Source organism: Mustela erminea, chromosome 4, assembly GCF_009829155.1.
Source record: "Mustela erminea isolate mMusErm1 chromosome 4, mMusErm1.Pri, whole genome shotgun sequence".
NCBI lineage: Eukaryota > Metazoa > Chordata > Mammalia > Carnivora > Mustelidae > Mustela > Mustela erminea.
Genome location: NC_045617.1, coordinates 143,123,371 through 143,149,728, shown reverse-complemented (window position 1 = coordinate 143,149,728; position 26,358 = coordinate 143,123,371). Strand labels below are relative to the sequence as shown.

Here is a 26,358-nt window from a genome sequence, read left to right as displayed (position 1 = left end):
TTTGAACTTCAGTAGGGTCTTTGATTAATAAGATAGTTAGCACAATAGTTTTCCTTCTGAAAATCATTGAAATTTAACTTTTCCGTGGATAGTCTTGTAAATTACTTGCAACAAATGTCTGGTTTTCAAGGGAAAATATTTTTGCACCATTCTGAATTTTATTTTCACCCAACTCTGCGTCCAGATGAGCTCTGAACAATTGAATTGTAATCCTCTCTCTCCCAAATGCCTTCCTTGAAAGGGATTGGGTCACCCCTTCAGAAGGGAAATAGGAAATCCATATTTCCAAGAACCGTTATTGGGAATGCCTCATATTATAGCAAAATGCTGTTTTTAGTGTTGGGGGCGGCAGTGAAAATGTGTGGCTTTTCCCAAACCTGAGTTTTGAAGCAGTGCGACAATTAATAAAAATATTGTTACATCTCTATAGCACATTTTTAATGACCTTACAAATTGTGGCTTGTCATCTCTCACCACACTTGTGTGATGCCGATGGGTGTGGACCATTTTTCAGAGGGTCAGGAGACCTCCACGCACACTCATTCCACGCTGGGCCCAGTGTTCATCTCTGGCCAGGAACGGAACACTCCAGCCTTGGCCAAGCTGAGTGGTTTCCAGACAGGCTATGACTGATGCCCCATCATAATATTGTGGTAGCAGAGGGCTGTGTCATAAGACCAGAAAGGACGCCAGAACAAGTTCTTCCCCTCTTTCTTCGCTGGTGTGGTTGCCAAGATTGCAGAGGTAGGGAGTGGCTCATAGTTCCGGACGGAGGGAAGTGGCTTCCTACTGATGCAGGGAAAGAACATTAGACTGGAAATCTGGCACTTTCTAGCAGCGGGAGTTCAAATAGTTCACACAGCTTCTTTGTACATCAGATTTCCCACCTCTTAAAGGTGGGGTTTAAGTTTCCTTTGGGATCAGGATTTCATGATTCTTTGTGAATTGTGTTCTTCCCCTGGCTGAACCGGTCACAAGAGTTGTGTCCTTTGGCTGGGAAGCAGAGGGGAAGGTCAGTCTCTGCTGCCAAGGGGAGTTAACCCATGTCTGGACACATGGTTGTCTTTGTCTAGAGAATTCTTGGCGCACCGGCTCTGTTTCCTTCCCAAGCCGCTATATTGGACAGAAATCACAGGTGTTCATTTATTCCATCTAAACCAACTGGAACAGAATATAGTTTGTACCTCCTCAGACGGACAGCTTCTTGTCAGAATGTGCGACACAGTGACCAGTTGTTGGGGGGGGGTGGGTATCTGCTTGGTGTCAAGTGCTAAGCCAAGCTCTTTTATTTTTAATTATTTTTTAAAGATTTTATTTATTTATTTGACAGACAGAGATCACAGGCAGGAAGATAGGCATGGGGGGAAGCAGACTCCCTGCCGAGCAGAGAGCCCCATGCAGGGCTCCATCCCAGGACCCTGGGATCATGACCTGAGCCAAAGGCAGAGGTTTTAATGCAGTGAGCCACCCAGGTGCCCCAGCCAAGCTCTTTTAAATAGTTTTCATTGTTTTTTAATATATAAAGTCTTATTTAATGTATCAGTATCATTATTGCAAAGATATTCTTTCTAGGACACTTCCGTGGGATTTAGATCTTTTTCTCCGCAGCCAAGGGGAGGAAATTGAAAGCTCAGAGTAGAGAGGCATACAGATCCATGAGTTTGTACCGACTGAATACATCATGTTACCACCACCTGGGGCAGGAGGGGAATAGGATTCCCTCTACCCCAGGCTCTGCCACAGCTCTCCTTCCTAAAAGAACTGCTCTCTGGACTTCTCGCACGAGTTTTGCCATTGCTGGGATTTGAAGTCCTGTTGGTCTCTCTCCAGAATACATGCTCTCTCTACCCCTCCTGGATTCCTTAGATTTTTTTCAGGTTTGTCTAGAGCATGAGTACAGTGCCCTGTTGTAGTGGGGCACAATACTTGGCACCATCTTTGATAAATAGCTCTTATGATAACAAATGAGTTGAACTGGGTTTTCTCTCTGAGTGGAGGGGCTGGGGAATGTAAGGGTCTAGTGCCTATTGAGAAGAAAGAGGATGCAGGCAACAGTTGCTTTCAAAAGGGCCCTGGGAGAATTTGTCTCTTGAATTCACTTTGTGCTTTTGCCTTGACCCTCGCGAACTGGCCAGAGAAAGAAGCAGAGGTGAGACGCAGAAAGGTCTCCCCAGCTCCATCCTTCCGCTCAGCCCTTCAGAGAGTTGCTTTCTCTTCTTCACTCGCTTTGTTCACCGTCTTCCTGTTTGGAAAGCCTTAAAGATGAACCCGAGTCTGGGAAGGTCTTTTTTTGGGGTCGTAACATCTTTGTAAATACCGGTAAAGAGAACGTGAAGACAGGTAGTGCTTTGGTGTTTACAGAACTCCTGCCACTCACTGTCTGGATCTTCCTTGCTACCACGTGGGTTTTTATCATTCCTCCTTCATGAGTCCCTGGGTTGCGCCAGTCTTCATGAGTTATTTTAATGTGCATTTGGGCAGTTCGGCATAATTTAATTTGAGAATCTCCATCTTCCCTCTGTTATGACCCATGTTTAAATGCTACTCCTTCTGCATGTGTGTGTTGCTGAGGGGCTCCTGAGCCATTTGAAATGTTGAATGTACTCCTTTCAGTTCATTTCAACTAACCGTCCATGAAGCCCGTCTGTGGTCAAGGGTAGGGATGCTCAAGGTCACAGTGCGTGTGTGGAACAGACACATACATATAATTTCAGCATTATAATTGTGTATGTTGGCACGCAGCCCTAGAGAAATCCTGAGAATGGAGAAATGAATGGTGCTGGAGGTGGGCTGGGGAGCCAGGGGACTGACTGGTTGCTGAGACCTACCTGGTAACTAGGTAATAAGGCAGTTCAGAGGTAGAGTAGAGACGAAGGGGGTTGCAGGCAGGGGAAGCGGCATGTGGAAGACATTTAGCCTGAGAAGGAGGCTCTCAGGGTGGAGACGGAGCAGCTGGTGTCATTTGAACGTAAGGGGGACACGGAGCGTGGCTGAAGAGGAGTCCAGAAGGGAAAGGTGGAGCTCAGTGCGCGAAGCACGTCACATGTCGTGTTCAGGAGTTTGGATGTGACTGGACCATGGGACCCGCTGGAGGCTTTTACGACTGATAGCACTCATTTAGTTGTTGGTTCTTGTAGCACGCAGCTGTCTGCTCTTGAGAGTGAGACACTCAAGACGTTCTTGCCTTCATGGGGCTCTTGGTCTCGTTGGGGAGACAATGGTTAGTTCGGTTATCACCGTTAGGAAGAAAACCACAGACCCACAATGGAGTCGCTTGGGCCACCTCCCCCAACCGAGGCTTAATACCCTAACCTCGCTGCAGTTTTCAACCTCCCCCAGAAATAGGGGTCTTCCCTGGTCAGCCAGGAAGTTTTCTGGTCCGCACCAAGGAAGATCTGTCACGTGGCCCTCTCCATCCCCCAAAGGGAAGATGCAGGGTAAGATGCTTCTCTCTGAGAGAAAGTGACCTTGCCTGAAACAGTCCCTTCTTCTCTTTCCCTGGTCACTCCTTTAGTCCACCCTTCTGCCTGCGCAAACCTTCCATTTTGTACCGCTCCGTGGAGCTCCCCTCGTCTTGCTGGATGGCGTGCTGCTTCCAGATCCTCAAATCACAACTCAGGGGTAGAGCATTTGACTGCAGATCCACAAGTCACTTAATGAAGACAGTTCCGTCTTCAGAACTCACTCATTTCAATTTTTGTCCTTTCACGTCACCTAGATATAATGGCAAATTGGTGAGTGCTCTGAATGGCATGTGTGTGCGTGTACGTGTGTGTATGGGTATGTGTGCGCGCGTGTGTGTGTTTTGCCAGTTCATCCCGTGTGGTCAGGGCCGGTGTCCATAGGAAGCCATGGAATCATCCAGAGTATGTGGTCCCCGCAGCCTCAGGCGTGGGCTGGGAGCGTCCCGAGCAGAGCACTGGGAACGCTCTCACCCAAGGAGGAAGTAGAGTGAGTGAAGCTGAGCAGGAGCCGTGGACGGATGGACCAGAGCAGTGGGCCGCGAACTCAGAGCCTGGCAGCCAGGAGAACAAAGCGTCTGAGGAAGGGACTGGTGGGCAGCGCCATGCTGGGCTGTATTTTACAGAGATCCGGTGTGAGGATGGTGGTGTGTGGATTGGAGAATCGGAGTGCAGCCCTCACAGGGCCGTGGTTCCCAGCTCCGGCCGCCCAGTGTAGTCACATCCGCCGGGCGCGGTTCAGCCCCCCATATCGGGAGGCTGCGGTCCAGGTGCCTGCGGTGGCACAGCTCCCTGGGTGACTCCATCGTGCTGTCCCCGTGACAAAAGATGAAGAGCTCCCGGCAGTGCGTGGGAAAGTGAGAGCAGTGCACGGACTGGGCCGCAGACGAGCCGGGAGGACTTTGGGGTGGCTTGCGTGTGGGGAGCGAGGGGGAGGACGAGGAGGAGATGGACAGTGTCACCGTCCTGCCTAATCATCAGACCCTCTTTCTGGTTTCAGATACTCCTTTTTCGTCGCCATGGCCTACCTGACGCTGTGCCACGTCAGCCGCATCTATATCTTCCACTATGGAATCCTCACTACGGATTTCTCCGGGTGAGTATTTTCATCTGGGTGGGTGGGGGGGGGCGCCTGGACTTTGGCCTTCGACTCGGTCTCTTGGGGTCTGTGAGGCTCAAGCGGTTAGATTGACCGGTCGGTTGGGAAGATCGTGCTCTGATGAGGTTGGGTTGGAAGGTCTGATGAGCTCTGCCGTGTTCTAAGGCAGGGGCGGCAAAGTGGGGCCCGTGGGCTCTACCTGTCCTGTCGCCTCACCTGTTTTTGTAGCTACGTTGGAGCACAGCTGGGTACTGACCCACTTACGTGTCGTCTCGGGCTGCTCTTACGCTGCACTGGTGGTAGGGTTGTGTGGTTGTGACGCATGACCCACACAGCCCAAAACCTTTACTATCTTGCTCTTTACAGAAATAGCTTCCTGGCCCCTAGTCTGAGGCTCTTAGCACAGGGTTGGTGTTTATTGCATGCTGATTTTAAATCATAGCGAGATTCTTCCATACGCGCTGAGAAGCAGACCCCTTTGGGCAGCCCCTGGCTGCCCTGGCCCCTCCCCAGATTCCCCTGACTTCCAGCAACTAGAAGGTAATATGCAGCACAGCAGGGGTCTCCGTACTCGTTGTAAAAATTTTGTCTGTCACCATGACCTTAAGCTAGGGGGCCACCCCTCTCCTGATGGTCACCTGGTGAAGACTGTGGGCAGAGTCTTGTGTATGCTGTCGATGTTGGTTTGGGAAGAGCGTTTTATGAATCTTGAGGAATGGACTGTAAGGCAGAGTGAGTCGTCGTAACTCATTATAGTAGCCGTGTTACTTCCCTAGGAGCTCGGGTCTGTTTTCTGCAGGAGTCTGAGGTCAGGGGGAGAGCCCGCCTTCTCCCCTCAGGTTGACTTGCCCTTGAGTCCATGAGTTATTGGAGAACAGGTAATGAAATAAAGCGGTTGCAACTCGTGGCTCATTTCTGTGAATTTCGCCAGTTGTGTAACTCAAGGGTCCCACCAAGAAGAGGCTTTGGAAGGCAGAGGTGTTGCTTTGAGGCACAAGGACTTTCTTGTCCCCACGTCTCTGTGTCTGTGGTTTGCCTCTTCTTACATCGGTTCTCCCTGACTCACTCAGGCTCTTGGATTTTACGTTTCTCTTTGACTTGTCTCCTTCCGGCATGCCCCTCCCCGCAGGCCGTGCAGCACCGTTGTTCAGGTACTGAAACTGATTCGCAAACGTCTTACTTTCTAATGAAGTGGGTGGGAAAATACGGGAGCAACAATCATTTTAAAAATCATGTTAAAAATCATTTTTAAACAGCGATCCTAACTCTCCCTGGTGTTTAATCAACAAACTTCATTTTTTGGTTTCACCCCCAAGCTGAACTCCCCTGCCCCCCCCCCCGCCCCCACACATACACTTAGAGGAGCTCCTGGCCCTAATTTTTATTTTATTTTTATCATTTTTTTAAATTTATATATATTATTAGCCCCAGGGGTACAGGTCTGTGAACTGCCAGGTTTACACACTTCACAGCACTCACCAACGCACATACCCTCCCCAATGTCCATAAGCCCCACCCTCTCCCTACACCCCCCACCCCTCGGCAACCCTCAGTTTGTTTTGTGAGATTAAGAGCTTTTGAGTCCCCAGGATGCTAGGCACAGTGCCAGGTGTGGGGTAGGAGGAAGGGTGTTTTAGGCAGAGGGAACAGCTTTACAAGAGCACGGAACTGTGACAGGGACCCGTGGTTGGCCCAGAAAGCCGCCTCCTTCTCCCTTTGCAGCGCAGGCCTCCGGACTTTCTTTTACCCTCTCGGACCACGTTAGAGGAACGGAGTCCGGAGGCGGCTTACGGAAGAGAGAGGCTGTCACTCAGCAGGTCCGTGATCCAAGGAAAGGCTTTGGTGCCGAATCAAGAGGTTCATTCATGTATCACTCCGCAGTGGCTAACTGAGATCCCCGAACCCTCCAGGCCGGGTTCCAGGACGCAGGGGCGAGCAAAGCCCGTGGAATGCCTGTCAAGTTACCAACTGCAAGTCCGCAGGGGACGTTCCCCTGTGCCCGCATCACTGTGTGCTGGGTTGATTCATGTCTTCCTGAACTCAACCTCAGAACCTGTTCTTCTTTGGACAGAGCGTGTTTGTAGGTGTAACTCGCTAAGATGAGGACAAGCTAGATGAGGGCGGGCTCTCCCTTCATTACGGAGGGGGGCGTCCTCCTAAGGAGGCCCAGGGAGACACAGATGCGGGGGACCTATAGAGGGAAGAAGGCCGTGTGAAGACGTAGGCCCAGGGAAGGGTGATGTAGCCACAGGCCGGAGGGCTCCAGGGATGGCCAGAAGCCACCAGAAGCTAGAGGAGAGCACGGAACAGGTTCTGCCACAGCCTCTAGAAGGAACCAGCTCTGCCAATGCCTTGCTTCTGGAAAACCGTGAGATGATGTTTCTGGTTTTAAGCCACCTGATTTGTGGGACTCAGCTGTGGCCGCTGTAGGAGAGCAGTACCGTGTTTTATGAACGCACGCCTTTTGATGGGCTAACAGCTGCCCCCCGCTCTGACCCTGCAGAGGGAAAGGCCTCCAGTGTCCCTAGTTCTCCCCCTTCTTCTCACACCTCCTCTTCCATCAGTTCTGTCCGTAACACCATAAACTCTTGAATGATCATTGATTCATTTTTAGTATAGCCAGAACTGGCGGAATTTACCAGTAGGAAAAAAAAAAAAAGGACATTTGTGGAAGACAGCAGCGTGCTTATGAAATGTGGTAGATCTGGGGACTTGGACGGCAGGGGACAGTGGAATCTGTCACTGTCAGCCTGACTTCCAACAGCGGGGTCCAACGCATTTCCTCAAGTGATTCCTGTGCTTGGGCATTTTTAAGATCTCCTTGTATTAAGAAGGCTCTAGCATTACACACAAAGCTATAGAAAGCTTGGGGATGTCTGGGGGGTTCAGTCCGTTTAGCATTTGACTCCTGATCTTAGCTCAGGTCACGATTTCAGGGTCCTGAGATGGAGTCCTACATGGGGGGCTCCAAGCTCAGCTCAAAGTCTACTGGAGATTCTTTCTCCTTCTCACTCTGCCCTTCCTCCCACCCCATGCTTTCTCTGCCTAAATAAATACAATCTTAAAAAACCCCAAAACAAACCACATAGAATGTTTGAACTGGAAAAGACACTGTGGGAAAAGATACAAAGAAGCTGTGTCTATTACCTGTAGGTTTTAGTTCTTAGTGCCCCGGCTGTTTGGTTCTTGGGTGTGTTTTCTTCTTCTTCTTCTTCTTTTTTAAAATTATAGAACATTCTTTTTTTTTTTAAGATCTTATTTATTTATCTGACAGAGATCCCAAGTAGGCAGAGAGGCAGGCAGAGAGGAAGGGAAGCAGGCTCCCTGCTGAGCAGAGAGCCCGATATGGGGCTCGATCCCAGGACCTTGGGGTCATGACCTGAGCCGAAGGCAGAGGCTCTAACCCACTGAGCCACCCAGGCACTCCTATAGAACATTGTTAAGCCGCATTATTCTCTCCCGCCCACCACAAATGCACAAATGTCTCATGTCGTAAATCCACCTTCTTGGAGAAACAAATGGAGAGGTAAATAACCAACCCGAGACTTAAAAGATGTTTTAAATCTCAAGCGGTCAGTTAGAGGTTCCTGACCAATGTCTGTTTTAAGGATGAGCCTGCAAACAGCCAGCAGTTCCCCTTCAGAATGGAATTCGTATTCACAGTGACATTTATTTCAGTTTTAAAGCCTTATCTTGGGGAGGAATAAAGTAGTGTTCTGCAGCCGAATATTCTGGTGTCTTAGAGCAGCCTGACGAGAGAGCTGTTCTCTCTGGAGCACGCATCCAAGTCCCGATGCTTTGCATCCTTTATGTAATGTCTTTAGAATAAGAGCCCAGACAGGAATTGAATGGGACGAGATGAGGTCGGCGTTTGTGTCCAACAACATATATATGTCTTTAATTTGGGGGAACCCGTAAACTGGTGCTTTAGATTATTCTGGGCCTTGAAATTTTATTTATCATTCTGAAAGTCATCAAGTTTCCTTGGGCTGGACTGGCATTAAGAGTGAGGATAGCACAGAAGATACAGTTTTATTATCGACGCTAATGCAGTTTCCATCAAGACATGCAGCGGGGGATGTCCTTTGTGGTTTCTCTGTGAGTGCGAGCTATTAAAAATACCAGAACATTTACTGTTCTCCTGGGGCAGGCTCAACACTTGCTTGTGATAAAGCTGGTACTCGAGTCCTTCTAAGTTTGTGATGATCAGGAACAAGTTCTTTTTTGCTCACAGAAAAGTACAAATTGAGCTTTCTGAGGAAGCAGCAGGAAGAATCTTTATTTCCTTGTTGCTGGCTGGGCCAGATTCAGGCAGATCATTGTTCTCCTACCACATTCGCAACTGGGGTTGCCTCTGTGTTTTCAAAAACAGTCTGAAACGAGCGCTGGTATAAATTGGTACTACCCTTCTGGAAGGCAACTTTGCCATAAAATTTCAAGCCGGAATTTTTTCTTTTAAAAAGTCATATTCTAGGGGCAGCTGGGTGGCTCAGTCCGCTAAGTACCTGACTCTTGATCTCGACTCAGATGGCGATCTCAGGGTCGTGGGATCGAGCCCTGCTTGGGGTTCTGCGCTCAGAGGGATTCTGCTTGCGATCCTCTGCCCCTCCCCCGACTGGTCCTTGTGCTTGCTCACTCTCTCTCTCAAATAAATAAATAAAAATCTTTAAAAAGTCATATTCTATCCCTAGGAATTTTCCTAGGGATTGAATTATCTTCAGGAAATCAAATTTATTCGTAAGTGTGTTCTGCTATTGTCAATAGTAGTGAAAAACTGGGAGTATCCTAAATAGTCCAAAAGAGGTGAATGATCAAATTATGGTACGAAATTGATGTCTTCAGAGGATGTTTAGTGACATGGAAAAATGCTTACAGTAAAATGGAAAATCAAAACTGCAGAGCTAATACATGACTTAAGACCCACCCCCCCCTTTTTTTAATGAACATGGAATGCATAGGAGAGGCTGGAAAGGGCTATTCAAAATGCTAAGACAGTGTGGTTCTGTTGGGGGGTTTTATTGGTGATTTTAATAATTGCTTTTTTCATATGATTATAATAAGAAATCCTAAGTATTAATGAAATATATTTGCAAGTGTATTACCAGTGTGTATTATGGTGAACTATGGCCTCTAGGAGTGGAACAATAGCCCTCTGTGTTCCCTGTTACCTTATTGGAGCATCATAGAAATATCTCTTGCCTGTGCCCCTTGCTGGTGGGACGTGATCATTTGCCTATTTGTCCATGGAAACGTGTTTTCTTCTTTTGGTTTATGACATCTTGACCCTTCCCTCTGACCAACCCAGTAGGTGTGAATAATTGGGTTCTGTCATAGGGGCAGAGAAGTGATTCTTTGCAGGAAGATTTCAGGATTTGCTTATTTCATGCTTATTATTCAGGCTTCCGCTGGCTTTTTGATAACTAGCACCGTCACTTGGAATTTAATTCCAAGGACATGAGTTTGAGTTCTACCAAGTATATTATTTGATGGGTTGGTTTTGTGATTTTGTTGTTATTCTTTGGCTATTTGAAGTCTTTTGTGGTTATGCACAAATTATAGGATTATTTGTCCTAGTTTCGTGAAAACTATTGGTGTTTTGATGGGGAGTGCATTAGACCTGTACATTACATTGGATAGTGTAGACATTTTAACAATATTCTTCCAATCCATGAGCATGGAATATTTTTCCATTTGTGTCATTTTCAATTTCTTTCATCAGTGATTTTTGGTTTACAGACTGTACCTCTTTTATCTCCTTGGTTAGGTTTCTTCCTAGGTATTTTATTCTTTTTGGTGCAGTTGTAAATGGGATTATTTTCTTAATTTCTCTTTTTGCTACTTACTTATAAGTGTATAGAAATGCAATGGATTTCTGGGCATTGATTTTGTATCCTGTGATCTTACTGAATCCCCTTATCAGTTCAAGAGGTTTTCTATATGTGGCATCGTGTCATATGCAAATGTGAAAGTTTTGCTTCTTCATTACCAATTTAAATGACCTTTATTCCTTTTTCTTGTCTGATTTCTGTGGCTAGGACCTTTAGTAATATGTTGGATAAAAAGGAGAGTGTACATCTTTGTCTTGTTCCCCATCTCAGGGGGAGAGCTCTCAGTTTTCACCATGGAGTATGATATTTGCTGTGGGTTTGTTTTTTTTTTTTTTTTTAAATATACAGCCTTTATTATGTTAAGGTATATTCCCTCTTAGCCTACTCTGTTGAGAGTTTTTATCATGAATGGATACAATATCCATGTTTTTTCTGCATCTTGAAATGATCCATGGTTTTTATCCTTTCTCTTATTGATGTGAGGTATCACATCGATGGGTTGGTGAATATTCCAAAAAACGCCATTTGATTGAATCGCCATTTCATTGTGTTGAATGATTTTTTAAAATGTATTGTTGGATTTGGTTTGCTAATATTTTGTGGAGGATTCTTGGGTCTGTGTTCATCAGATATTGGCTGCAATTCTCTTTTTTTTTGTTGGTAGTTTCTTTTGTTCTGCTTTGTAATGGTTTTATCTGATTTAGGTATCAGGGTAATGCAGGTCTCATAGAATAAATTTGGAAGTTTTCCTTCCTCTTTTTTTTCTTTTCTTTTTTTTTTTTTTTTTGGTGGGAGTATTATTTAAGAAGACTAGGTATTGAGGCTTTTTTAAGTGTTTAGTAGAATTCACCCGTGAAGTTGTCTGATCCTGGACCCTAAATTCAATTTCATTTACTGGTCATTGGTCTGTTCAAATTTTCTCTTTCTTCCTGATTCACTTTTGGGAGGTTATATACTTCCAGGATTTTATCCATTTTTTCCAAGTTGTCCATTTTGTTGACATATAATTTTCCTAATATTCTCTTATAGTCCTTTGTATTTCTGTGGTTTTTGTTGTTCTTTCTCCTCTTTCATTTCTAACTTTTATTTGAGTTCTCTCTCTTGCTTCCTTTTTTTTTTTTCCTAAGGAGTCTGGCTAAAGGTTTGTCAATTGTGTCGATCTTATCTGGGAAATTCATCATCTCTCCTTCTATTCTGAATGATAGCCTTGCTGGACAGAGTATTTTTGGCTGCAGATTTTTTCCTTTCAGCACTGGAAAATATCATACTTTTCCCATTCGGCCTCCAAAAATTCTGCTGAAATATCAGCTGAGAGCCTTATGAGTTTCCTTCGTATGTAATCAGTTTCTTTTCTCTTGCTGTTTAAAAATTTTTCTCTTTATCACTACATTTTTCCATTTTCATTTCTTGTGTCTTGGTGTGGACTTCCTTGGGTCATTTTTTGGGGGGAAAGGATGCTCTCTGTGTCTCCTGGATTTGGATTTCTGTCTCCTTTCCCTGACTAGGGAAGTTTTCACCTGTTATTTCTTGAAATAAATTTTGCCCCCATTTCTCTTTCTTCTTCTGGGACCCAATGCATATGTTGTTACATTTTATGGTGTCACTGATGAGTTCCCTTAAAATCTCTAATTTTTTATTATTCTTTTTTCTTTCTTTGTTCAGCTTGACTGCTTTCCATTACCCTCTCCTACCAGTTGCTGATCCGTTCTTGTGCTTTCTCTAGTCTACCATTTATTCCCTCCTGTATGTTTTAAATTTTAGTTATTGAGTTCTTTATCTCTGACTGGTTCGTTCATTCTTATGTTTTTATCTCTTTCTTGAACGTCTCACTGAGATACTCCAGTTGAGTACATTTATGACCATTACTTTAAATGATCTTTCAGGCATATTCCTTATCTCTCTATCATTTAGGTCTCTTGCTCTCATTTTGTCTCGTTCTTTCATTTGGGACATAGTCTTTTGTCTCCTCATTTTGTCCAAATCTGTGTGTCTGTTTCTCTGTGTTAGGAAAGTCAGCTCTGTCTTCTACTCCTGACAGTACTGGCCTTACGAAGAAGAGGTCCTGTGGTGCCCTGCAGAGCAATGTCCCTTGTTCACCAGGACCTGATGCTTCATGGTGGTTTCCTATGTGTTGAGTGTGCCCTACCATTGTGGCTGAGCTGCATGTGCCTTCAGTTCAGTTGTCTGCAATGGCTCTCAATGCCTATTGTGGGCAGGATTTGAGTCTTCTGTTGCTAATGGGCCAGTTGGGCTGCCTTGGGCTTGAGCTGGCTCAGACTAGCTATTTTCCAGAGCTGTGGTCACATTGAACTGAAGGGTACTCTTCCTGTTTGTTTGCTGATGGGCTCTAGTTGGTGGGTGGGGCCGTCAGTCAGACCAGATGCCTGCCCCAGTCCACTGTGGGGTCACAGTCTAACTGCTGTGTGTGGTTATTGTTCCCTCTCCCCAAGGCAGGAGTCACTTGGAGTGGTGTTGGTCCCTGTTGAAGCTGCTTGCACAATGCCAGCTTGTGGTGCTTTCTGAATGGACTCCTGCCAAGGGCAGATCAGATGGGGCAGGAGAGTGGGTGTTGTGTGGTGTTAGCAAGCTCGTTGGAGAGAGTTTTTGCTGGTTTCTGTGGGTGTCCTATTTAGGCATTGGTGTGGGGGAGAGAAGGGGCGCTTTTTGTTTTTGGAGAAGATTCCTAAAGCTTCCCTGGCCCTCAAGCATGCATTCTGAGCTTTGCAAATAAAGCTTCTATATACCGCAGTATCTTCCAGGTATTTTTTCAAACTGCTGCTTCTCTCAGCAGGGCTGTTTGCTGTGCTGTCTCTTTAGGGTTCAGGACTCCGTTTCCTATCACCCTCCAGCCATCTGAGAGCTGAGCCTGCTGATTTTCAAGGTTCTAGATGTTAAGCCCTGCTGGTCATAAGAACTGGCAAAGTTAAGTCCCTGTGGTTTTCAAAGCCAAATGGTGATGGGGATTCATTTTCCCAGTGTGGGTCCCCAGTACGTGGGGTGTCTGGTATGGGGTCTGCTCCTGTCCATGCTTGCAGTGTCCCTCCCTCCTACAACCAGTTTGGTTCCCAACCATGTCTCCACCTTTCCTACTCTTTTCAGTGTGGCCTCTTCTCTGTGTTTAGTGGAAGAGTCTGTTCTGCCAGTTTTCAGGTCATTTTTTTGAGTCATTTACATGGAAGTGGCTATTTTATAGCTGTATCTATGGGACATGGTGAGCTTGAGATCCTCCTACTATCCTATCTTCCTCAGAAGTCGATCTGATTATCTTTTTCTTTTTTTCCCCCTTAACCATGGAACCATTTTGTAAGACAAGAGAAATGGCCCCACCTCAACCAGGCTGGACTCAAACCTTGATGTCAGACTGATCAGATGGTTCCCATGGATTCAAGTGCAGCCCCTACTACTACTAGTGAGTGTGTACAAATCCATGGACAAGACATGCTTCCCAGAGGGTGCAAAATCTGAGTATTAAGGCCTCATTGTTCGGAGGAAGTTCTTTGGCTACACCAAGGAGCCTTTTTGTGTCCCTCCCGTAGTATATGCTCGTGTGTGCTGGGTTTTGCAGCTTTGCAAAAGTTAGCTTGAATTCTAATCATAAACCGTCAAACACGTCTCGGATTATTTTAGGTTTTGACCGAAATACAACATGGATGGTATTTGAGTTTCATCTTTTAAGTCAGTAGCTTTTTGGATTTGACTCTCAAGTCTCATAACTTGGGCGTTCTAAATTTGGCATCTGATCTACTCATAAGTGTAAGTAAATTGATCAATGAAAAATGTGGCGAGAGGAAGTCTTCTGAGCAGGAGCATATGGCACTTCTTACTCCCGCAGAAAAGTGAGTAGGTCGGAGGATGCTAACTCCATCTCCTCTTGGTGAACAGGTTCTAGTTCCAGTTTGCAGGTTTTAGATCTGCTTTTTCACTGGTTATTAGTGTGTTGTGTTTAATAAACCCATGATCACACATGTGAGTTGTTTCTTAAGTTGCTTGAAACTGCTTAAGATGTTTAAAACAGAAGCAATATACTGTTGAAAGTCGTCTAGATGACCAGGAATTCTATTTGGTCCACAGCTTCTTTTTCTCTCCAGAAGGGACATTCCCCCAAACCCCCAAAATAATGACAATACAAGATTTTACCTAGACCCAATAGTGCAGACTTCATATTGAATAATAATCATTATAATTATTTTCTAAAAGATTTTATTTATTTATTTGACAGACAGAAATCACAGGTAGGCAGAGAGAGGAGGAAGCAGGCTCCCTGCTGAGCAGAGAGCCCGAGGCCGGGCTCGATCTCAGGACTCTGGGATCATGACCCGAGCCAAAGGCAGAGGCTTTAACCCACTGAGCTACCCAGGTGCTCCATAAATAATTATTTGTTGACCATGATCTAGAAATTCCATATTATGTGTTGTAGTCGTCCAGGTTCTCTGAGGAGCAGATGCTAAGATGGCAGCAGGAGTAAGAGATTTGTCATGTGAAATGCCTGTGAGGGGAGCTGGAGAGGCCGGAACAGGCAGCAGATTAAAATGCATATCTGACCCACGAGATGAGAGTAGGAGGGAGGGAAGGAAGGAAGGCACTGCAGGTTTAAAACAAGTTCAGCGAGTTCAGTGCTGGCACGCGCTGCCATTGGCTGGTGCAGCTCGAGGGGGTGTGGCCCCAGCATGAAGTTGGAGATCGAATCCGCAGGAGCTAATCGTTGATGCCCCCGCCCCCAGAACCCATAGATTCCAGTGACTTCTGCTCAAGGCGGTTGCATATATGAGACCACTTGATGCATTTTTGAACATAAGCCTTAGTATGAAATACACGAAATGTAATGCCAGATAGAGGAAAACAAACGTTATATTTTTATAAAGACAGAAACGTACGCTAATTCTGTAACATTTTCTTTTTTTGATGTATCTATTTTTTTAGACCCTTTAAAAAACCTGAAGTTATGAATTAAATGGAAAGCAGGAACTTAACTTGGTTTGCACATTGCATAGTCACCAGGATGTGGGCCTCAAATTTGTAAAAATGTTGTACTGGACTTTGTGTAAGGGAAGCTGGGGGCCTTAGGTCCTATTACTGATTTCTAGGACCTTTGATCTTGCAGGGAAAAATAAAAAAAGCTAAAAAAGGCTTTGGAAAGAAACACTGTGTTTTGAAAGTCATGTTTGGAAACTACTTTGAATGTGACACTTAGAGTGAACCCTTTTCAAAAAAACAAAACAAAACAACAACAACAAAAATAGCTCTTGGCATCTGTTGTACGTTCTGAGTCAAAGTCTTGTTGGGACATCGGGAAGGTGAAATGCAAAATTGTATTGGTCTCTAAGTCCACGTTGTTGTAGAAAGCTTCCCTGTAGCTCTTATTCTAAGACCCAAACCTCAGTGCTCTGGAGGAACAGTTATGTTTTTCAGTCTATAGGAGCACAGTCACAATCAGTGTGAGCAATGAGCTTGTCTGCCTGTGCTCGAATGAGCTGGATGGCGCCCGATTTTGCCACACCAGTCCTGGTAGAGCATGGCGGTCCTTCCCGTCTGTCTGCAGTCAGACTCCCTTTCTCTTCTGCTAGCATCCTGTGGGATATTAGGAACCTTGTTTGAAAAAGTGGCCATTGGGCTTTTGCCAATAAGATACAAAGTTGGTTGGGGTGCCTGGGTGGCTCAGTGGGTTAAGCCGCTGCCTTCAGCTCGGGTCATGATCTCAGGGTCCTGGAATCGAGCCCCGCATCAGGCTCTCTGCTCAGCAGGGAGCCTGCTTCTCTTCCTCTCTCTCTGCCTGCCTCTCCGACTACTTGTGATTTCTGTCTGTCAAATAAATAAATAAAATCTTTAAAAAAAAAAAAGATACAAAGTTGGGCATGAGTGTTTAGATTTCAAAAGGTATTTGTTGGTATTTTAAAATAGTTTATTCGTTTATATTGATAGTTTAAACATGTTACATGATTATTTTATTATTTTTTAAGATTTTATTTATTTGAAAGAGAGAGAATGTGCATGAGCCAGGGGAGGGGCAGTTAGGGAGGGAGAGAATCGCAAGTAGACTCTACACTTAGTGTGGAGCTCTTGCTGGGCTCGATCTCACGACCCTGAGATCATAAGCTGAGCTGAAACCAAGAGTGGGACGCTTGACCGACTGAGCCACCCAGGTGCCCCACATGCATGTTATTTTATAGAGATGGAAAATGGGAACTAGATGGGGAAGAATTAAGGAGGAAAAAGGACTCACAGGCAAGAGGTAGAGTGCAGTTGTCACATATCCGACTTGGCCTAAGATGGTCTGTGCCCCATCCCATGCTCCCACACACTTGGCCTGAGCTCACGGAGAGTGTGGCATCCCAGGATCATCCCAGGAATGCTATTCTCACCATCTACATAAATGAGCCATCAGCCCAGAGGGGTCAGAGACAGCAAATTCAATAGGAAGCCTCAACAGTGTGTATCAGAAAACCAGGCTAGACTAAGAAGGATTGAAGGACGTTACGGTTGAGCAGTGGGGTTTGGTCTTGTCTGGTTGGGCAAGAATGGAACTATTAACGGTACTAAATAGAGGTGGATGATTAAAAACAGATGCTGTTTATAAAAACTGCAGCTTTGTTGAGATATGATTCACTTATCCTGCAGTTCACCTATCTGGAGAAGGCAACGCGGTGGTTTTGAGCATATTTGCAGAGTGGATTTACAGGTGCAACCATTAGCGTAATTAATACAATATTTTCATCACCCCCCAGAGAAACCCGTGTGCATTAACCACCAGGCCTCATTTCCTCCCAATTCCTCCAGCCTCAGGCAGCCAGTCACCTGTTCCTTTCTCCATGGATGTATCTATTCTGCTATTTCATATAATGGAATCCTACAACATAGGACTTTTATGTCTGTCTTCTTTCACGTAGGCTGATGGTTTCTAGGTCCATCCAAATGATAGCACCGGTCGGTACTTGACTGTGTTTATTGCTGAATAATGTTCTATTTATAGACCTACCACATTTCATTTATCCGTTCATCGGTTGGTGGGCATTGGGGTTATTTCCTTTTTGGCTGTTAGGAATAATGTTGCTCTGAAGAGGTGTGTACAAGTTTTTGTGTAGATAGATTTTTATTTCTCATGAGTATATATCTAGGAGTGGAATTGCTTGCTTATACAGGTTTGCTTATACAAGCACTTTGTGCTTAAGCTTTTAAGGCCAGACTGGGACGCCTAGGTGGCTCAGTTGTTAGGTGTCTGCCTTTGGCTTGGGTCATGATCCCAGGGTCTTGGGATCAAGTCCCGCATCAGGCTCCTTGCTCAGAGGGAAGCCTGCTTCTCCCTCTCCCACTCCCCCTGCTTGTGCTCTCTCTCTCGCTGTGTCTCTCTCTCGGGAAAATAAATAAAATCTTTTAAAAAAAGAAAAAGAAACTGTCAGAGTTTCTGAAGTGGCTGGACCTTTTAATGTTCCCATCAGCAAAGTCTGAGGGTTCCAGTTCCCCACCTCCTGACCAGCACTTGTTACCCTTGGGATTCTGGTCGTCCTTGTGCTTGTGAAATGGCTTATGATATGGTTTCCATTTTTCTGATGACTGATTATTGTTGAGCATCTTTTCATCTGCTAATTTACCATTTGTATATCTTTTTTTCAGAGAAATGTCCATCCCTTTGGCCATTTTAAAATTGAGTTATTGTCTTATTCTTAGTGAATTGTAAGAGTTCTTTATCTATTCTAGTACCGAGTCCCGTATCGGACGTATGAGTTGCACATATAGTCACACATTCTATGAAGTGTCTTTTCACTTTCTTGATGGTGTGTGTCATTTGAAGCACAGAATTAAGTTTTAATGATATTCATTCAATCTACATTTTTCTTTTGTTACCTGTACTTTTGGTGTTACATTTAAGAAACCATTAACACCAGGGCACCTGGGTGGCTCAGTGGGTTAAGCCTCTGCCTTCAGCTCAGGTCATGATCTCAGGGTCCTGGGATCGAGTCCCGCATCGGGCTCTCTGCTCAGCGGGGAGCCTGCTTCCCCCCCCCGCCTGTCTCTCTGCCTGCTTGTGATCTCTCTCTGTCAAATAAATAAATAAAATCTTTAAAAAAGAAACCATTACACATCTAAGTTTGTGATTTATGCCTGTGTTTTCTTCTACGAGTTTTATAGTTTTAGCTCTTACACTTAGATCTTTGGTACGTTTTAAAATAATTTTTTCATTCTTTTTATGTAGCTATCTAGTTATGCCATCACTATGGGCTTCTGGATGGCTCAGTGGGTTATGCGCCTTCCTTCAGCTAAGGTCATGATCACAAGGTCCTGGGATCGAATCCCACCTTGGGCTCCTTGCTCAGTGGGGAGCCTGCTTCTCCCTCTCCTCCCTGCTTCTGCTCTCTCTCACTATCTCTGCCTCTGTATCTCCAGTAACTACATAAAAATATTTATTTTTAAAAAAGCTATTCTTGCCTCTGTTGAATTGCCGTTCTTATTGGCATGGGTGCCACTTCTTAGTTTTTATTTGATTTCTTTTTTCAAATGAGAATCAGTCTTATTTTTTGTCGCTAAACAGTTTATGGACAGGTGACCGCATTTTACAGAAGTATCTTACCCTGTGTGCTTGGAAGAATTGCCTTCAACAGAGTAACACAGGTTAGAACATATGAGGGTGAAAAAGCCAGAATATGGACCTCATCCAGGTGGAGCCAGGGTGCCGAATGAGGTACCCTCCAGACGGGGGCTGCTCATACTTTAATGCGCGTCTGAGTTTCCCTGGAGGTCTTGTTAAAATGCAGGTCCTCGTTTTTCTGGTTCTGGAATGGAGCGTCTGCACTTTTAATGAGCCCCAGAAGATGCTCACGGTGCTGGTCCTGGAACTTACACATGGAGTGACTGTGCAACAGGGGCTCTCTGGTGTCCTCTCATTCAGTGTTGTTATATCTACTTATCTAAAATGATTTGGAAGGGAATTTTAAATTCCATTTTTTGTTTTTTGGGTCTTTTTTTTTTGCACGTTATTGAAGAGCCTTCGAGATGAACAACTACCACGCAGAGAAATAGAATAAATGTTTCTTCTAGTGGTCCTTCTGCTAATCCATTTTCTTCTGTCTTCCTTTTAGGCCTCTGATGATTGTCACGCAGAAGATCACGACCTTGGCATTCCAAGTTCATGATGGTGAGAAAAACAACTCTCCTTTTGGTTCCAAGAGTGAGCCCAACATTCAGTCTTCGTTTAGACTATACCCCGTAGTCCAGAATTAAGCCAAAGGCTGGCAGATCTTCTATAACTTGTCAAAAATTTGCAAGCTTCTCTAATCATGCTCTTTACTTTCCCATCTATTAGTTCTGTAATCTAAATTGGCTGAAGTATTTACACCGAGAACAGTTGGTTTTCTGTTTACCTTTATAATGTTTTAAATTTATGGCGCTCTCTGCCCTTCGTTTCCAAATCCCTGGGGAAGAAACGGCATCGTTTTTCTTTGGTTTAATCCGAGAAGCTCACAAGATAATAAAGGATAGTATTGGCTGGTTAACTTTTTTTTCTTTTTTAATGCTAGTTTTGTTTAGTGTTTTTGTTTTGTTTGGCTTGGAAAATTATCTGATGAGGTTAGCCTGACCCTTCTGCTCGGGAGAAGGAAGAATCTTCTGTTCGTATAAAACTGAACATATCCTTCCTCCTGCCCTTTCTGAAAATGACCAGAAAGTGTGAATTACACGATGAAAACAGGGAAGGACAGCACGTTCAGCCGGGTTGGAGGATTTCAATGTGGGCGTAAGAGGTGTCACATACAATTAGTAGGAGGGTATCTACGGATTTGTACCACTCCGGTAAATGCTTTCAGACCGCTGAAGCTCCTTTACGTGTGAACAGGTTGAGAAGATTTATAATCTCTCTTAGCTAGTCTCATTTTTCTTTAAAGCTGATTTAATTTCATTTTGACCTCGGATGTTCCCCGTTCATACTTGGCGATTTTGTTGTTCTGTAGAGAACTGGGTAAGTTTATACCAAGGACAGAGTCTTTCTAGGGTGACTGACTGTCCTGTTTTGTCTAGAACTGAGCAGTTTCCCAGGGCATAAGACTTTCAGAGCCCAAACTGGGAACGCCCAAGGCAAACCGGGACGTGCTACTAAATGTTTTTGTACCTAAAAGTCTAGTTGGTAGTGGTGATAGACTCACATTAGCACATAAACCAGTAGCTAAAATCAATTTAAGTTCTAGATTTGCTAGAGATGTATTGTTGACATCTTAGAAAGTAAGTGTGATTTTTTTTTTTAAAACACTGCCTTTTTTTTTTGAAATAGGCTTTTTGCCTGAATTTACTTTTTAAAGCATTCTCAGTTTACCCGATTTTCTGAAAAAACCCTTATGTGCAGCAAGATGTTTATTTGCTATTTCTTTTTTTCTTGTGAGTAGTAGGAACAAGCAAATTCCAGAAACCCAGTCTTCCTGTATGCATATTTCTGAAATGCCTTTATGATTGGCGACCATCTTCGGTCTTAGCTGGATGTACAGCTTTGTAGTCCAGTGTTCATAGCTTATTAGATGACACTTCAGTTTCTGCAATTGTAAGTTAACATATAAATTTTATGAGAAGCGCAAAGGTGATTTGGGTTTGTTTGTTTTTTCCTGGCATGGACGAATTTTAAAAGAAGAAGAATCACCTCATAAGTCTTGGACTTTCCCTGTATTCAAGATGACATTTCCTGTTTTTTTAGAAGAGGAAAGTCCCCTGTTCCTTTCCCCATTCCAAACCCATGCTTTCAGCTGGTAGCAGGTGTCTGCTGCTGGCGTAATCAGGGAGGTCTTTGAGCTGGTGCAGGCTGCAAAGTCATGTCTCTCTCTCTCTCTCTCTCTTTCTCTCTCTCTCTCTTTCTCTTTCCCTCTCCTGTAGCATAATGCACTTTGGTAAGGAGCAGAGGAGATGCGGGGAGTTCTCTGGGATCTATGTCCTACCGTGCAGTTTAAATAGGAGTAAGCCCTGCTTTCACCCCTCTTCACGAGAACCTGCAGACTTTCCCCCTCACACGTGCGCTTGTGGCTAACTACTCCAGAGCATTAGGGAAAAAAAAAAAATGATATTATGATTCATGAAATAAATGAAATGTGACATAAATCACTTTTTTTCCAAATGGCTTATATAAGCCTCTTCTGGAATTTTCTACTTCAAACATCGTATTGCTACATTTTTCTTTTTTATAGGATTAGGTCGAAGAGCTGAAGACCTTTCTGCTGAGCAACATCGACTTGCTGTAAAGTAAGTGTAACAGTATGTTCTCGAGCCCTTTGTATGTCAGCGTCTAGAAACCCTCCTCATTTTTTAATGTGGACTAACTCTGCTATATGGATGTATTATTGCTTGTTAATGAAGCTGTTGATGGATACTTGGGTTATCTGCCAATCTATGGCTTTTCAAACCCTGTTCCCAAGTCATTTTAAATAGGTTTGTGTATAGTGGTGGGATAGAGTTCCAGAAGCAGGATGCTGGGGCAGAGAGTAGACAGGTCTGTAATTTTGTTAGTTTTGCAAGATTCATCTTCACTGCTGTTGTTAAGTCTATTACAGAGTTATTTTTATTGGGCATGTGTCTGAGGGTCCTCAAGAAACAATTATCTGTGCACATCAGTATGATTAAATGCCGCTGTGAAAGCAGCTAGGAAGTAGGGCTGGAGTAGGAGACAGGAGGCAGGAAGCAGGAAGCAGGCTGAAGGCAGACTGTGGCTGGTGTGGATGTTGGAGAGGAAGGGAGGCTCTAAGGGAGGAGGGATAGCATTGATAGGGAATGGAAATGGCTCGTGAGGTAGCACATCGGGGAAGGACAGGCAGCCACGGTGGAGGGTTCCTATCAGAGAATTCCAGGAGGTAGTCAGGGGTGAGGAAGAGAGGGTCCTGAGTGGTACAGAGATTGAGTGCCTCGTTTTCACGTTAAGGGATTGAGACTCGGAAGCCATGGAGACTCAAAGCAAGAGACAAATGAATCAGATTCTTTGCTCAGTGTTTTGGGGGAGTAAATGTAGGGCACAATTCCAGTGACTGGTTAGCAATGGCATTTGGGGGAAACTTGCCCCACAATACTATCCTGCCCCTTTAAATGCGATTAAAACACCAGCTAGAGCTGGTCTCTGTAGAATTTTTTCCTGCTACTACTTGTGCCTTGTGTGGTTGGCGACCTCGTGCCTGGATGCCGGAGCAGACACGAGACTGCTCTAGTGGTAGTTTTGTGTGTCCTCTTCAAATGGAAACGGGTTCCACCCATGGTTTGCTTTTGTGTTTATTTTGGCAGTTGGGAGGGAGTTTTCCCGTTTCACAGCATCTGGATCAGCTCACATTAGGTCAGGTTCCCACCCTGCCTCATGTTTATTACCTTCATTCTCTCCTGCTGACAGTTAGGGCTGCTGAGAACCAGCACTTCCCAGCCTCAGAATGACCCTGGACCTCGCCCTCCGTGTCTATAGCCGCCGTCGGCCAGCAGAGGGCGCCACGGAGCCCCACGCCTTCTCTGAGCCACCCACCAGCTCCTTTCTGCAAGGTCTCTAGCTTAGGGGGATTTTTAGAGAACCCGGACAAAGAAAGACCACGTGTTGTTTCATCATCTCCGAAGAACATGCCTGTGTTTAGGACTGGCTTTCCTGTGGATCTTAAAGACTGAAGGCTTTTCAACTTTTTTTTTTTTTTTTAACTTTATTTTCACAGAGTAAAACCCTCTTTCTTGGAATATTTAAGCTACCTTCTCAACTTCATGAGTGTCATAGCTGGCCCTTGCAACAATTTCAAGGACTATATAGACTTTATTGAAGGGAGACACATACACACGAAGTTGCTGGAGGTGAACTGGAAGCAGAGAGGTTTCCACAGCCTGCCTGAGCCTTCTCCCACTGTAAGTGGCTACTGCTAATTATTTACCCAGAGCTCCGGAAAAACAGAGCTCTGTTGCCAGTGCTGACTCTCACTAGTAATTGTTCTAATTACAAACAGTTTACCAGAAAGCTTGGCCAGGAACTCCCCCACCCCACCTTTGCCTCACAGCCGAGCTCATGGGCTGGAAATATTAAAGCAATCTATCCACTAGGTCAGCTAGCCAATATTTAATGCTTACAGTGTGCTCAGCACTGGGCTAGTTAACACATTTGGATTTATGAGGGTTTTTTTGGTCTTTATGAATAGAAATTCATATCCAGCCAAAGGAGAATGTCATCAAAGGGGGATGGGGAGGGAGTGGCAACCAGAATAAATGGGATTTTTTTTTTTTTAATTGCAGAGCTTGCTTCTTATGTGGGAAACCAGTTTTATGTTGGCATGCTCTTAAAGACTGGTTTTACTGACTTCGAGAGTTTAAGATGGTTTTTGGAAATTTTTAAAATTTTAACCTGAATTTTATTGATTTCAAATTAGTTAACATAAGGATAATGTGCTGAACGTCACAAATACGCTAAATTTATTCAGATCCAATATCCCATATTTAAGGGAAGTTTGTGATTAGTTGAAGGAAGAGGGAAAATTGGAAAAAGGAGAGTCAGGATAATTGAGTTAAAGTTAAATATTTTGTAACTGTTAACATCTAGGCAAAATTACTCTTTGAAAATTTAAGTGACTTACTAAGTGTGAATTTTCAGATAGTTTTGACACGGTCGGGTCTCCCGCAGTGTATAGGTTGTCAACGGTCTCAGCTCTTTCTGTGTTACTGAAACAGTGTGGGAGTGAGGTCGCCATGGCCATGGGGCATCGAAGTACTCACAGGTGTTTCTTGGCAGAATCTACCATGGTAGTGCTCTCATGTTGCTGAGTGTGTGATCACGGAGTCTTAATATCACTCCCCGGGGAGATGCTTGGCATTTTCTTGCACAGAGAGAGGGACGTGGTCAGGTGTTATTTTAGGTAAAGACACATTAGTGGGAGGTGCCTGGCGCTCCCAGGTGGTACCTCCCCAGCGTGTTGTCAGCCATCGCGGCCAACCAAGCACGGTGAGCACTCGACTGAGAGCCCGATGCGGTTCTTGTTCTGTTCTTGCAAATACTCATTCACCTGAACCTCACGCTGCTCTCAGGAGGTGCTATTGCTATCCCCGTATTACAAGAAAATGTGCCTTAAAAAAAAAAAAAAAAAGATTTATTTATCTGAGAGAGTAAAGGAGAGACTGCAAACATGATGGGGGGGAGGGGCAGAGGGGGAGGGAGAGAATCTTAAGCCAACTTGGCACTAGGCGCAGAGCCTGACCCTCGGCTTGATCTCATGAGATCACGACCTGACCCAACATCAAGGGTTGGGTGCTTAACTGACTGAGCCACTAGGCGTCCCAGAAAGTGACCTGTTTTTATAAAGTTGGGAACTATAGTTCTATTGTTGTTAAATGACATTCCCTGAAATGTTGGGGAAACTGGGCAAAATCACTTGGTCCAGAGGCATTTTTTTTTTTAAAGATTTTATTTATTTATTTGACAGACAGAGATCACAAGAAGGCAGAGAGGCAGGCAGAGAGAGAGGAGGAAGCAGGCTCCTTGTGGAGCAGAGAGCCCGACGTGGGGCTCGATCCCAGGACTCTGGGATCATGACCTGAGCTGAAGGCAGAGGCTTTAACCCACTGAGCCACCCAGGCGCCCCGGTCCAGAGGCATTTAAAATGCTAGCACATCTTAATGCCAGAGCAGACTACATGTAAACTATCCTGGAAGGCTTTTTGAAGCTTTCCATCTCCTGCTCATGTCCCGGCTCAGGCATTTCAGAACTTGCACAGACTCCTTCCTAGCTAAGCCGCTGTCTCCCTGTGGTGATTCAGACCCATGTCCTTGACTCTGCTGGTGACAGAAGTGGAAGTCAAATGGTTATTTCTTTCCGATGGAAGATTGCCACCCTGTAATGCTCTCTCTCTTATGTTTTGGGTAATTAAACTACCTTCCTTTTTGGGCCGCCCGGGTGGCTCAATCCGTTAAGCATCTGCCTCCAGCTTAGCTCATGATCCCAGGGTCCTGGGATCGAGCCCCATGTTGGGCTCCCTGCTGAATTGGGGAGTCTGTTTCTCCCTCTCCCTCTGCCCCTCACCCTCCTACCACTCATGCTGTCTCTCAAATAAATAAATGAAATCTTAAAAAAAAAAAACCACCAAAAACAAACTACCTTCCTCTTGTTGGTAGAATGTGCTGGTAATAGTTTCCTTCAATTTTAGATACATTCAGACCTCAAGTGTCAGAGGTATAAACTTCATTTGCATTTAGCTCCTGTGCTCAGGATCCAGTCTGTGTCCTAAGAATGCCTGTTGCCGCTCCTCGTAAGGAATATTACCAAGGCAGCTATTGGAGCAGCTTGTCCCTAATGTGCCCTTGCTGCAAGTGTTTTCCTCATACCGGAGTCTTGCCTGGTTACACGGATTTTTTCCCACATTTTCAGAGAGCTGTGATACGCAAGTTGTGCATGACCTTCGTGTCTCTCCTCCTGTTTTTGACGCTCACGAAGTCCTTCCCCATCACCTGCCTGACCGATGACTGGTTTGTTCATAAAGCAAACTTTCTGACTCGACTGTGCTACTTATATATTGTCATGCAAGCTTCGAAGCCCAAGTATTACTTTGCCTGGACATTAGGTACGTCTGCTGGAACCACCCCGAGTGAATAAGGGAAAAGGGAGACTCCTGGGACGGCCTTCCCAGAACAGCATTTTGGATCATCTCATCAAAAAAAGTTCAGTGCATGGTGGAGGCCGCTCAGCCAGTATCGTTTTATACTTCCCACCAAAGCACTCCTGTGTCCCGCGATCCATAAACTCAATGACCCGAGATAAGAGCAGAGCCATCCTGGCGGTCACTTCGACTCTGTTCTTAGCAGATGTCCAAACTTGGAAGCGCCCCCCACCAGTCAAAGCTTCCCAGTCGTACAGTGGAAAGTTAGAAGGGAAGATTCCAGAATGATCCGGCCATCTTGTCATTTTTCTGGGTTGTGCATAATAGAGGGGACATGCTTTCAACGTACTAACACACGTGCTGACTTAGGTCACATTTTCTTTTGAAGAAATTGGTGGTTAAAAAAAAAA

General features: G+C 44.9%; 1 protein-coding gene across 2 annotated transcripts in view; it reads left to right on the top strand.

Moving 5' to 3' along the window:
* Positions 1-26,358, top strand: part of MBOAT1 (membrane bound O-acyltransferase domain containing 1) — a 109,698-nt gene that overhangs the window by 61,346 nt on the left and 21,994 nt on the right. For both annotated transcript variants that reach the window (XM_032341211.1, XM_032341212.1), the window contains exons 4-8: positions 4,462-4,557; positions 19,460-19,515; positions 21,542-21,596; positions 23,033-23,216; positions 25,720-25,912. In XM_032341211.1, coding sequence (XP_032197102.1) covers positions 4,462-4,557; positions 19,460-19,515; positions 21,542-21,596; positions 23,033-23,216; positions 25,720-25,912 — 584 coding nt within the window. The remainder of the gene's footprint in view (positions 1-4,461; positions 4,558-19,459; positions 19,516-21,541; positions 21,597-23,032; positions 23,217-25,719; positions 25,913-26,358) is intronic.